At 30.3% G+C, this 13,832-nt stretch overlaps 1 protein-coding gene across 8 annotated transcripts; it reads right to left on the reverse strand.

The window, feature by feature from the left end:
• Window positions 1-55: 55 nt before the first annotated feature.
• Window positions 56-10,763, reverse strand: LOC126893682 (cGMP-dependent protein kinase, isozyme 1-like). 8 transcript variants are annotated; one of them, XM_050664091.1, is made up of 15 exons: window positions 9,715-10,760; window positions 9,420-9,653; window positions 5,178-5,317; window positions 4,961-5,103; window positions 4,762-4,899; window positions 4,503-4,672; window positions 4,320-4,422; window positions 4,108-4,258; window positions 3,927-4,021; window positions 3,206-3,437; window positions 2,810-3,041; window positions 2,571-2,737; window positions 811-996; window positions 668-734; window positions 56-346 (listed from the first exon to the last, which is right to left on the reverse strand). In XM_050664091.1, the coding sequence occupies exons 2-15, from the start codon at window positions 9,588-9,590 to the stop codon at window positions 251-253; spliced, it is 2,091 nt and encodes a 696-aa protein (XP_050520048.1). In that variant the 5' UTR covers window positions 9,591-9,653; window positions 9,715-10,760; the 3' UTR covers window positions 56-250. The 8 variants fall into 8 exon arrangements, 7 of the variants coding, with proteins under 7 accessions (XP_050520048.1, XP_050520047.1, XP_050520049.1 ...); XM_050664090.1 differs by having other exon boundaries at window positions 9,420-10,760; XM_050664092.1 differs by having other exon boundaries at window positions 4,108-4,246; window positions 9,420-10,758.
• Window positions 10,764-13,832: the final 3,069 nt, after the last annotated feature.

The following is a 13,832-nucleotide window of genomic DNA, read 5'->3' on the forward strand; positions in this document are numbered from 1 at the left end:
TATAAATTTATAAAGTATTTATTTATTTATTAAAAATAAAAAATATATTGTGTTGTAATATGAAGTCTATAATCATTTGGAAGACATAATTTAAAAGTACAAATTAATTAATTCACATAAATAACTATACAACTGAACAAATTATCTAAAATATAATTCATAAATATACTTATATTAATTCCTGCAATATTTGTAAAATAAATTCGTATATCCATCGGACGGATAAGAGTTAAGTAATAATTATGATTCATTAAAATTCTGAATCCCAGCCGGATAATTCATTTGGAGGGATGTCTCCGTCATCCGAATATGTGTCAAAATTTGAGAAATCCAGTGGATTACTTATCTAAAAACAAACACCTATTAAATTAATTTGATCATTGTCATCTACTTATTTCCTAATTATATTATTTGGGATTGTCTCTACCTGACGATTTAATAGGATTTTAATACCGGCTATCGACCTAAAGCAACCACATCATGGCTGAGGGAGCCGACAAAGTGACAGTGTATGTCACCGTTAAAGCTCCCATATAGCCAAACAATGCAGCTGGACGTCAATGCAAAGGCAGCGACTGAATGATCACTGCGTCACATTACGCCATTTTGATTAAGTTATTTTAATAAAATAAATAATATCAAATGATATTTTTAACAAATAACTTACATGTGGTACAATCGGAGGAACTATAGTTCTATTCCTTAAACCTGACCAATCAAATCCTTTGAACCATCTTAAACAAATTTTTTGTTTATTAATTGTTTATTACTTATTTTGGTAAATTAAAAAAATCAATTATAAAATGTTACTCGTGTCTTCTGACGTCTTGAATTCCACCTTTTTGGTAACCTAATCTTTCTGTTGGGTCAACTCGGCACAACTGCTTAGTAAGATTCTGAGCCGTTCGATTTATTTGTCTTGGGAAGGATACAGCCCCTATACCTTTAAGTATTGAATTGTATATTTGCATGGGTTCGTCACCAGTGAATGGTGGTCTAGTAATAAAATTTATATATTAAACTTTTAGAATACAAGAAATGTTATATTTTTTTAATTTTGATATAATCGAGTTCAAAGAGTTGAATGTGCTTTTATAACTCTTGATATTTTTCGCTAGATTTACTATAATTTTTATACCAACAATACTTCAACTTATAAGATAAAGTGGGGTAATTGTAAATGCATTTTTTAAAATAAATTCACCGGTCTTTAGTTCAAAATTACACATACATACATGTTTGTAAGTTTGGATGTGAGTAGTGTTATAGAGTTCCTTTTGAAATATGAGGGCACGCCCATTTTGACCTCATGGGAAATTGGTGGCGTGGTCATCCTTTTTTTTTTAACACGATCGGCATTAATGTGGGCTGCCCTGGAACTACCTTTAGGCATTACTTTAGGGCGGCCCACGCCGTCTCTATAATTCACACCACTACGTTGTGAATCAGCCCGAAATTAATCAAGAGCTTTAAATCAAAAGCCCGTTAGTCGGATCCCAGAGTAGGAACCGTTAAGGAGGGCTGGCAAAATAACTCACAAAACACAAATAACACAAAAACAAGAACCTAAGGCGCCGGCCTAAATCAGCGCCTCAGGTTCTCCTGTACCGCGTGACGTGGCTGCCTCTGTCTCAGGCATTCCGCTTCTTCTTTCTGTTTTAAGACGGATTCGGCGAACGCCTGGACGAACCTCAATGCCTCCCGGCTCCCCAACATCAGGTCTACCATGGACCCGACTAGGAACGTTGACCCAATTCAGTACTCCAAAGAGTCCCGCACTTGGGCCCACGCCTCGTACCGGAAGAGGGTATGCAGAGCGCTGTCAGCCTCCCGTGGGAGATCCGAACAGTGGTCGCACGTCGGCGAGGCGGCTATGCGAATACGGTGCAAGTACTCGTTAAAGCAGCTGTGGCAGGACATCACTTGGGTGAGACGATAAGTCATCCACCGTGAGTCTGGTCCACTCACCTGTCCAACCGATCGGGTCCTATGAAGGACCTGGTCCACTCACCTCTTGGAGGAAACGACGAGAGGTGAGTCCGCTATCGGAGCATGGTCATCCGACACTTGGGTTCGAGCGGGCGGCCGCGTTCTTGGAGGAGCTCATGCCCGGCGACGGGCTTGGTCATCCTTTGGGTATAAAAAATGATGAGGTATGTGATTATTGGTTAAGCCACGCCTTCTATGAAGGGTTAAAACAAAATGGAGTCATCTCATTGGTGGAGACCTCTATACTGGGTTGAAATGGAGAGCTGTGATTGGTTGATAAGCCACATCCTTTGTGAAATCGATTAAACAAAAATGTGCCCATTGATTAGATACAATGTAATGGAGTCCTTTTAATTGTGGATTTTGAAATTTATTAATGAAATGACTCCATTTTGTTTTAACTCCTTCATAGAGAACGTTGCTTATCCAACAATCACGCCTCATTATTTATATAATCATCTTGATGTTTTGAAAAGACTAAGGCTCTAAAGCCCTCTTCTAAACTCTGTCCAAGTTTTATATGTCAAATTCTTTTCAATCATTAAAACAACTATATAATTATTTATTTATTTAATACTTACATTCCAGCTAGTAGTTCATAAATAAGTATTCCCAATGCCCAGAAATCAACTGCTCGATCATGACCTTTATTTAATATAATTTCTGGTGACACATACTCGGGTGTGCCACAAAACGTCCACGTTTTCATACCACGAGGTTGTAGTTTTTTAGCAAAACCAAAATCAACCTATAAATTAATAGTTATCACAATTCATGTTTTATTGTATATCTAGAACTTAAATAGATAGAAGATAGATACCAGTTTGACGAATCCCTCTCGGTCTAGAAGTAAGTTTTCTGGTTTTAGATCTCTATAGATAACATCAATGTCATGCAAGAAGTCAAGTGCTTCCAACACACATCCCGCTACGAAACAAGCAGCATTGTCATCAAAACACCTACGGTCTCGTAATAACGACCAGATCTCACCACCTAGACACGCTTCCATCAACATGTAAACGTATTTTTCATCTTTATATGTACGATAAAGTCTAATAAAAATAAATAATAATTATTTTAAATTATATTATTTAATTACAGGTATTTGAGGTCTTGAGTAATTTTTTTTTCTACGAAATTTATTTTGTAGCTTACTTCAATTTACTTTCATTTTTATTCAAAATATTATAATACACAGATATGAAATTGGACTCACTTGCCAATAAATGGATTAGAACACGATTCAAGAATAGTTTTCTCGTTGTACACGTGTTCTTGTTGCTGCATATCCACGATGTGTTGTTTCTTGAGTTTCTTCATGGCGTACGATCTGTCCCTATTGAGTTTTAAACATACCAAATCTACTCGGCCAAATCCTCCAACACCAATCGTTGCGATTGTATCAAAGTCGTCGAGTTCAACACGAAATAATTCTGGATAGGATATTTCTATGAAGCAATAAAATATGATACATTATTATTTCTTGTTATTTGATAGAATTTTAAGTGTCATTTTAGGCGTGGTAACTTGATCATTTGTTCCAGTTTAATTTTTAATAAATATTTGAATCAATTCAGACTCTTGTTGATCGGGCCATACTTTTAGAAAGCCCGTTCTTTGTAATAAGCTAGTTTATAAAAATAAAAGAAATGTGGCATAAATTAATTTTTATTCAATGAAATAGGGAACTAATATTTTATGTTTAATTTTCTTCATGAATATAAGTTCTTTCGTATAAAATTTAATTGAAAATTATATATTATCAATTATAAATTTAGAAAAAAACCTGTGATAATAATTTTTATATTAAGAGTAATAAGGCTGAATTTTTGAGAAATAATTCGCAAGCGGCTTTAAATAATTCGGGCAAAAATTTGACATTTCCTTATAAAATCTGAAGATATGTGTCTGTAAAATTTCCTAAAATCATTTCTTACTCTCAGAAAGTTTGTTAGCTTCAGTTTTGGATGAATTTTCGGTGTACTTCCTATTTTTTAATTCTTCGAGATTTCCAATGAAATGTATAAAAGGTCTGAAAATATATATTATAAACGAAAAAATTATACTAAAGACAAGTAGTTATAATAAAATTTATTAAAATTAAATCCATTATTTTACTCTCTGTCCAATGTGAGACATTCGGCTCCTGGATGCATAGCAACGACATTGGCAGTTCTTTTATCTTCTTTGAGTAACGCTACCTCTCCAAAAAATTCACCTTGTTCAAGTATACCAAATTCCTCCTCTTCATCATCGCCTATAACAAGATCTTATTGTGAACGTCATATCTGTATTAAGTTGTGGTTTAATAGATTCTCTTTAATTGATACCTTTATTTAGTTTTGTCACTTTTACCCTGCCTTCACTAAGAATATAAAATTTATCACCCACAGTATCTTGTTTTATTATATAATGTCCTTCTGGATAAAACTCCTGGGTAATTTAATTATAGAATTAAAAATAATGATTTATTAAACTCACAGGAAGACAAATCTGTTATTTATAGTGCATACCTCTTTTAGTACATCAGAGATTTTCCATAAAATCTCTTCGTCGAGGTCTTTCATCAATGGTACGCTTTTGAGGAATCCTACTCTTTCATCAAACCTTTTCATAGCAGATGTTTTCATTATTTTTTGATAAGCTACTCTTTCTAGTATCCACACCTTTGCATCTTGGGTAGCTGTGAAAATATCAAATAATTAGATATATATTGGGTCAATTATTAAATTAATTTCGTTTATATTTTTTAATTGTTTTGAAATCATTTACTTCTTATAGAAGCAGTTCGCGGACAATTATATAAAATAGCTAGCTCTCCGAATACTTCTCCTGGCCATATGCAATCCACCACTCGGCCGCTCTGGATCACATCAAACTTACCTTCATCGGCCACGTATAGACAGCAACCTGGAATCAATTTAGCATTTTTCATTAAATTGATATAATTTCTCAATATTTTTATGCTTACCCGGTTCGCCTTTTTTAATAATATAAGATCCTGCATCGAAGTCTTTTGGGTACATAACGTCCACAATTTCTGACATTTGTGCGGTATTCAAGTTTTTCAAAAACGGATTCTTGCATAGAGCTTCTTTTATCAAATGTTTGGAACTGATTAGAAATATATTCATGTAGTTTATTAATATTTCTGTCACTACAGTTCATTATAATAAAAGCTTTATTACTTGATGGATTTGGTTTGTTTAGGTAATGGTAAAGGTATTTCAACCAGGCTGGAACATTCTCCAGACACTCCTTTTTTCTTATCCACGCGACTTTGAATTTTTAGAACATTTTGATTTACAACTGATTGTTCAATCATACTCTGTAAACATGTGAACAAACATAAATCGTTTGGCGAGCAATCAATTGTAAAATAATATTGTATACACAAGAGAATAAGAGTAATTTATAACGGGTTCTCTTATCGCCAAATAACCGGCGAATTTTTCTTTTTAATCTGAGCGTATGACCATTCAAAATAGGTCAACGATACACGCACAGGATGTCATTGAATTGTGTTTTATCTATTATGGTGCATTTAAATAACCATTGCTTTTAGATTAGTTTATACCTGTTCTACTACAATTTAACTGTGGCAACGATAAAGAAGGTAAATTATTTACTCTATTGATAAAGCATTTTTATTAAGGTGGTAGACATTAATTTGATAAATTTCTTGTTTCGCAGAATTATTATGAATTAATGGAAAATAATTTAACTATTGTTAATCTACAGAATATGAGTTATTTTTTATATGTGTGAAAACATGGAAATATAGAGAGGTTATTTAAACACTAGCCACTCTTTTCTCTTTAATTGAAAATTTTTTTGTGAATATTTTTGGGGGGTTTTGTTAGTTACATATTTTTTTTCATTTATCTGTTGTAAAATACTTTTAATGTTCATTCTTTATGCCTAATAAGAATGTCAACCTTATGTTTTTTAAAACATATAATTAATTAGTTTATAAAATCAAAAAATATGTAATTAAAAAAAAAATGATAACTTTTGAACCAGTATTTCAATAGTTATTAACAATTTAAAATGTTGGCTGGAGGTGAGCGCAGGCGTTGCTATATTCATCACTAGATATTTTTCGACCTCACTTTTCCTACCGCCAAGGTATAAAAATGTTTAATTGATAATTAAGAGTCTAATACATAATTAATTGTTAAAGGATCTGTATTTTTAATTATAATCATTTCAATGAAAATATTTGTTAGCAGTCGTATTTTTAATATTTTAATGATTATTTTCGTACAGAATATATAGAATGGACACATAAAAATGTACACAACCAATATAGAGAGACAATTAAATTATTCAGTCATTTGATGTAAGTGAATTAATGCACCCAAATCGTTAAATTTTAATTATGTTAACATTGTCTGAAATTTAATAATAATTAAAAAATACTTTTATCACAGTTATAAACATTTATTTAATATTTAATAGATATATTGAAGTAATAGGCATATTTAAATAAAATATTTTTGAAATAATTTTATATTTTTATAAAATAAATACATTTTTATTTGATATCACTAGGGGCCATCCATAAATTACGTCACAAGTTAATTAGTGGGAGGGTATCACCGTAAAGTGACATAGTGTGACAAGGGGCAGAGAAAGGAGGGAGTCAAAAGCTTTGTGACGTCACATGCTAAAATTAAAAATACTTTATTAACTTTATGTTGATTTTATTAAAAATTGTTTAATAAAAATAAGAAAAATATGAAAATAACTGTTTTCTTTTGATTATTTTTAAATACATGCATAAGTTTGAAAAATGTGTGACATCACATCGAGAGGTAGTGTATTCTAAAAATGTGACAAACTTTCACAAGGACGGGGGGAGAGGTTTATTAAAGGTTCTAAAATTTGTGTGACGTAATTTATGGATGGCCCCTATAGTAAAAATGATAACATAACCTACAATAAAATGGCCATCAATTATTGTTCACATTAAGAAGTATCTAGGGTTTGAATTTCATTGAGAAATTTCAGTTTAGATATTTGACTGTTGAATAAACTAACGAGTGGTGGTTATATGGGGGTAAAAAATGGATCGCCCCTGTTTGTCTGTGCCTTTTTTAAATAGTATAGTAAAAAAGTATTTAGCGCGTTCTAGATACGGTCATTACCATGAAAATTCATACAATATTAAAAATTAAAAATAAAACAAGCACATTGGGGACAAGTATAGATGATATCTTTTTTTTTTTTTCCCCTCCTTCTCGACTTTAATGTGGACCGCCCTGGAACTGCCGTTAGGCATTGCTTCAGGGCAATAGATAGTTTATCTTTAGTATAGATGATATCTGACATTGATTAACATTACTATCATAAAAACGCTTCTATGCGAATCTGTTAAATTTCTGTTTTGGAATAACGATTTATACAAACTTTATACTTTTATTTGATTTAGATTTAAAGGACGCAGAAATTCTGGATCATTTCCAAAATTTATTAACAAAGTATTTTTTTTCTTTTCTTACCGGCAAATTTCCCATAGAAGAATTTTTTTGTGCACTTGAAGTTGAGAAGTTGGAAGTTATGAGAAGAGAAGAATCGGAAGCCGTAAGAACAGTTGAAGAAATGAATGTTGAAGGAAGATCAAAAACGAGATGGGGAGATGTTATTGAATACGATATGAGGACAGCTGATGTGAGCGTAGAGGATGTGGGAGATCGTGTCAAGTGGAAGTTTAGAATAAGGGTGGCCGACCCTAAGTAGTTGAGATTAAGGCGAGGAAGAAGAAAAAGAAGATTATAGTTTACATAATAAATTTTAATTTGTTATAGGTTTAATATATGCAGACATAATGGAATATTATCAACAAGTAAAATGAAAAAATAATTGTAGGCATCTTGTTTAAACCCTTCTTGTAATCAAATTTTCTATTAGATTTTCATGAATTTGATGACTGCCTATTTTTAAAACACTTTTCTAAATTCCTAAAATTGAGAGATTTTTGTCAATTTTTGATATTGAAAAGATCCACTACATTAAAATCGTATTCTTTTGATGTATATATCATCAATATCGGCCCAGTGAGAACTGTCTATTTATATGAATAGACACAAAAAAAAACATATCATGGTAAAATCAATTTCCTCTCAGCTTCGCTTCATGGATATAATGAATTCAATTTAAATATGTAATTATGTATCTAGAAGAGCCATATGTGCGCATTCAGTTTAAATCTTGGGGCTTCTTAAATTTTTACTCATGGCCACAATTGAAATTTTTGCTTAAAAATAATTACATAATTAGCAAAGAAATTGAGATGTTCGTTTATAGTTTTAGTTATTTAAAAGCCCTTAATATCCCCAAATTTTCGTCTATGAGTTATGGACTCTCTAACTCTATTATCCAATGTTTTTTCATTTATTTTTTACACCCTTAAAGTTCATTTTAATCGCTATTGAAATTAACAGAATTATAACTTTTTTGAAAGTATTTTTCGTATTATTTTTAAATAAGGTAAGTAATAAGGCTTAGGTTATATTAGTCTTTGTATAAGGTCTAGTTAAGCCTTATTACCCACACCTACCTAACTTAAAATAAAAATAAATCATGTTATTGACTTATTACATTGACCTTAAATTTTTAATTTCCTAGCTAATTACACATTTTGTAAAAAAGGTCAGAATTTTTTCAATGGATAAGATTATACATAGGAAAAATTCTCAGGCTCATGGGTTTATTCATGTAGGTGATGTGGGGAATAACATCTCCCATGATGAAAATAAATTTATGATGAAGTTGTATTTTGGAGAAGGTAATTAATGAACTTCTTATACATAATTCCTTTCTAAAATAACACCTGGAGAACGCTACTGTTCAGGCCGATACTTAAATTTGGTCAAATATAATAGCATAGGTTAAAAATACTCAGTTTATTTTATGCACAACTCATACGTATTTTTAAATGAAAAAGTTTCTCCCACGAATAAGTTTTGTAAAATTTATTCCTTATTTAATAACATTAGCAATTATGCAGCCAGAAAAAAATACTTTGCTTAATCTTAGATTTTTAAAAAAAATTGTGGATATATTAGAGTAAAAGAGTTTAAATTCCATAACAGTAATGATTCATAGAGAATCGTGTGTAGTTTGATGTAAATTTCATATTTTCTAACGTTTTTAAGGATTTTTTTTTTCATTATTAAATCTATAATTTTACGAGGAAAAAAATAATAATAAAAAGACCAACACGCACTATAAAATATGAAAAACGCTATTTGACGTTCAGTAAGAACAAAACGCTTTTACCTTCGTTTCTACGTGAAAAGTCTAGTGGTCCTTCGTTGTATTTCTAGGTCAATCGATTTTTTTTTGACATAACAAACTAAATTATCTTAGCGAAATAAAATATGTGATTTTTTGCCCGATTTTCAGTGGACATTCATAGAACTCACCCGAATTTCATCGACAGCTTGTCCGAGGTTGTCTATCTTGGAATCCTTCTCCCTCATGGACACTTTCAGCCGTTCCACGTCTTCTTCAAGTTTGTCCATTGCACAGCTGTCGGTGGTCGAACGACCGTTGTCACTAGCAATTGAGTTACCCATGAACAGCACGTGGATCATGGCTTGCTACGGTACCTGCTGCCGATACCTGTGAGCGCTCCCACCGACGTCGGTTGTCGCCCTCTGCAGTGAGGATACAAAGTCATATACTAACAAACGCGTAGGCCGCACGCACTTTACTTACTACCGTTTGACATGCGGGTGGTCTAACCTACTAATTATTGTTTTTACTATCGTGCGTCGTCCCCTATATGCAGAAGTTTTGCTGTATACAGTTGTCGATTTAGGTGGTTATCAACGGGCCACGGACCGCCTACAACCGCACTTTGTCGTTATGCAAATATTTTTTTAGTAATAGTTTTATTTGCGCCCAAACTCCACTGCCAACAAAACCAACATTGTTGATCCAGGATGAGTGACTGCCTTTGAGCGTAGCGTCGCGCGTCTTTAATAGGTTAATAATAATTGTGTCGTCGGAGGGTTCGTTTTGTCAACATATTGTATAGAAGTGTTTGGCTATGGACGCGGGTCGTCGCATAAATTTCGAAAATAATGCGGACCTTATTTATTATGTTGCGACCTTGATGGCTACAGAATAATAATTGTATGCGAATGAGTTTATCGTGACAACGCGAAAGGCTTAGCACAGACTAGCAACGGCACGATTTAAATTTTCAATAAAGTAAAATTAAAACTGACAGCGAATGCCAACCAATAGATTTATTTTTGAACGAAGCTTAGGTTCGACTCCGATAACAAAGATTAATCATGCCGGCATTATCCTTGTGTTGATTATTTTTGGAACTGTTAATAACTCATTGAATGGTGACAAATCATAATGAAAAAATTCGATACTCTATTTACTCTAATTAAAAAAAAATTTCAATCGTTTCCGAAGGAAGTTTTGTAGATAGCAGTCTAACTTTTAGATGCACCACTTTATAATTTCTTACGCTTCGTTCGTTAAGTTTGAAGTGAACAACATGCGATGTTTATTATCGGATTTTCCTATCGCTCAAGTAAAACGAAAACTAGTAACAGATTAAACTCAAAGTTCAGTAACTTGATTGGAATCTCATTTATAGTTGGATTACAGGGTGAAAAGTTGTCAGTGATTAAGAGGTGCCATCTGTCTTTCCAAAAATACAATTTCTACCGATTTCATTTTGTTTTTTGCTAATATAAAATAATAGTACCCCATCCAAAGAAGTTACAATGGTTCATATAAAAATCGTAAGAATAGTAAATGATAACACTGAATTGTAATATTTATGAAATTTAAACACTAATTTAAATTAAATACAATTCGAATTATTTTATTTTTGCAGTATAGAAACGAAAATTAGAAAAAAATAAGTTAAGGGAGACGTTAAGTCTGGTTTAACTTTAAACCAACTTTGTTACGTTTTAAACATTTAACATTTTCAAATTTATATTGGCCTTCAAGGACATTTGAAATGTTCTTAACTTTTTATTTTAAACAGATTTTTTTTTAACATTTTTTTCAGCAATCCTGATTTAAACAGATTAAACAAATTTGTTCAGATTATAATTTTTGAGATGAATATTCACAAAAACTATTAAAATTGAGTAATTATAATCTTTTCCGTGGAAGTTTTTAAATGTTTAAACAAAGTGGCGAAATAAGCCTCCTTTTTTGCACCATTGATTGTTATACATTATTACTTTGAGAAGGGGAATAGGTCGTGAAATTATTATTTACACCACATGAATAGTATATCCCTAGGCGTAAACTTATATTTTGAGATATTATATATGATATCTCAGGTTAGTATTGATTTCCTCGTCCTTGATTGAAACTGTTTAAACTAAGCTTTAAATATTTAATAAATTTAATAGTTTTTAACAACTATAAAGTTACAAGGTCTATAATACTTAACGGCGAAAAAACTTGTATTGATCTTCTTATAAAACTTCAATTTTGTTAAATTTAAGATTTTAATACTAAATTACTGTTAATCAAATTAATCCAATCAATATAAAATAAAATACTTAAAGCCATATAGCTTTTTATATCTGTTTTTTTTTAGTTTAAATCTGTCTAGGATAATTATCTCCAATGATTATAATCATTGGAGTAATTGGATTGAATTTTGATAATTTAATGGAATAAAGCAAAAGTATTTATAAAGGATGTTTTATATTTTGGTGCAAAGTTCCCAATTTCACAAAAAATATAACGGTTAGTGATAATTACTTTAAAATTTTTTTTAGAGTGAAGTCAACACTTGTAAGTTAATAAAATTGTTTTTGATATCAATAATAATCCATTAAAAAATACTTGTCTAAATGAAAATGTGAAAATATATTGAAAATGTCGTATACTGTTGGTTTTTTCCGAAATATTTCATATATAATGTTATTAATATACAGATGTCGTTGCCTTTGGCTAAAAATTAGTCGCCACTATGTGTAAAACTCTTTTGTCGCTTTTCCGTTGTCATTAAAATTATTTTGTTATTATTTTATTTTAGTAATTTTCCACTTGGTTACTACATTCTTGTCTAATTGTTATAAGATAACATAATGTAGCTCAAAATAAATTTTATAATTATAAAAAAATCATTTTTCATTGATATTTCATCGTGCATAAAAAATAATTGAAAATAGTTGTAACGTCAGTTTTATTCTGACTGCTTAAAAAATCAACGATACATCAGCTTTTTCTAAACAAGTTGATATAAGCATTAATTCATGAATTTTTGGACTTATCAGTTGATTGCGGTTTTTATTTATAATGTGATAATTAATTGTTTAACATCAAGAATTTCATCATATGAAAAATATTAGTAGAAATACACAATTTTGTTGACGCGTGTTACGATGACAAAGTGATGAATTTTTGGTTTACAGTTTATTAAGTGCCAACTGTAATGGTTGGCGTGAAAAATCAGATCGAATAAAGTTATGAGTGACGACGGTTGATGAAGTATTTTCAAATTTACAATAGTTTAAATTATTTTTACTTTATTCGTTATACATTATCTATAATTTGTTTTACTAAATATTAATTGTTATAATAGATTACGAAAAATATTTGAATTAAAAAGATAGGATTTAAAAATCCTAAAATTTCAAAATTTGGCAATAATAGATATAATTAAAATATTCAAATTGTTAATAGTTTATAATAGGTAAAAATATCAAATAACAATGGCATGTTATATTTTATATACACATATACATATCTATAATTCGTGTTTTTTCTAGAATATACAGGATTACTACACGAACAAAGGATGAGTTTGTAAGGATTTATAAAATACCAAAAAAACTAAAAAATTAGTTTCCCATATTAAAAATTAATTAGAACTAAAAAAAAATCTTTTCGTGTGATAATATTTTTTAAGGAAAAAGGAAATTTAATATGGTGTCCTAAAATATTTTAATACAATTATACGTAAAGTATATATGTCACAAATTATATCTAAAATGCATTAAAATTGAAAAAATATGATAACATTGTAATGGGATGGTCAAACAAATAGTAATATTATGCATCGTAATAGGACTTACAATTGCTCTGAATTTAACATAATTGATAGTTAACTAGAAAATGGGTAGATTGAAGTGTTAAAGTTGGTAAATACTAGTGATGGGTCAATATTAACTATGATAGACTGTTGAAAAGTATTTTTGAAAACAACAGATAAACAGGAATCAGGTCTGAATAAAACTAAAAATAGGTTCCTCGCTGTCATATAATGAATTACCTAGAAGTTTTAAAAGGTATTTTATTTATCGATTTTTGTTGGAAAAATGTTTCATTTACCTATAATAAAACATATGATACTATTCATTTATATCTTAAGTGTAATAAAAGTGAAATTATAAATTCTTCAAACCTAAAAGTTATAAAATTATTACATTTTAATAAATACAATTTAAAAATATTTACATATATCAGCTTATAATTTATTATGTACCTTTTGCAACTCAGAAAATAATAAATTTAATGAAAAGTTATTATTTATTTATTTAATACAACAAAATGTAATTAGATAACTCACTGAATTAAAAAAAAAACTTTCATTTATGTATAAAATATATTTTTTGAAAAGAGTTGAGATTTGGCACGAGTAGTAGCTAAGTTACATAAACACGAGTCAAATAAAATGTATGACTTTCTGAGGAATTCAAAAAATATATAATGACGAACAACTGACAAACAAACTTAATTTTTTCAAGAAACTAATGACTGTATGTGATTTTAGTGTTGAGTAAGAGTTTATAAATTAAGTTTTAACATGCTTTATTTTCTATTCTATTAAGTTTTATCTT

Source organism: Daktulosphaira vitifoliae, unplaced genomic scaffold, assembly GCF_025091365.1.
Source record: "Daktulosphaira vitifoliae isolate Bord-2020 unplaced genomic scaffold, ASM2509136v1 Scaffold_1, whole genome shotgun sequence".
Classification (NCBI taxonomy): domain Eukaryota; kingdom Metazoa; phylum Arthropoda; class Insecta; order Hemiptera; family Phylloxeridae; genus Daktulosphaira; species Daktulosphaira vitifoliae.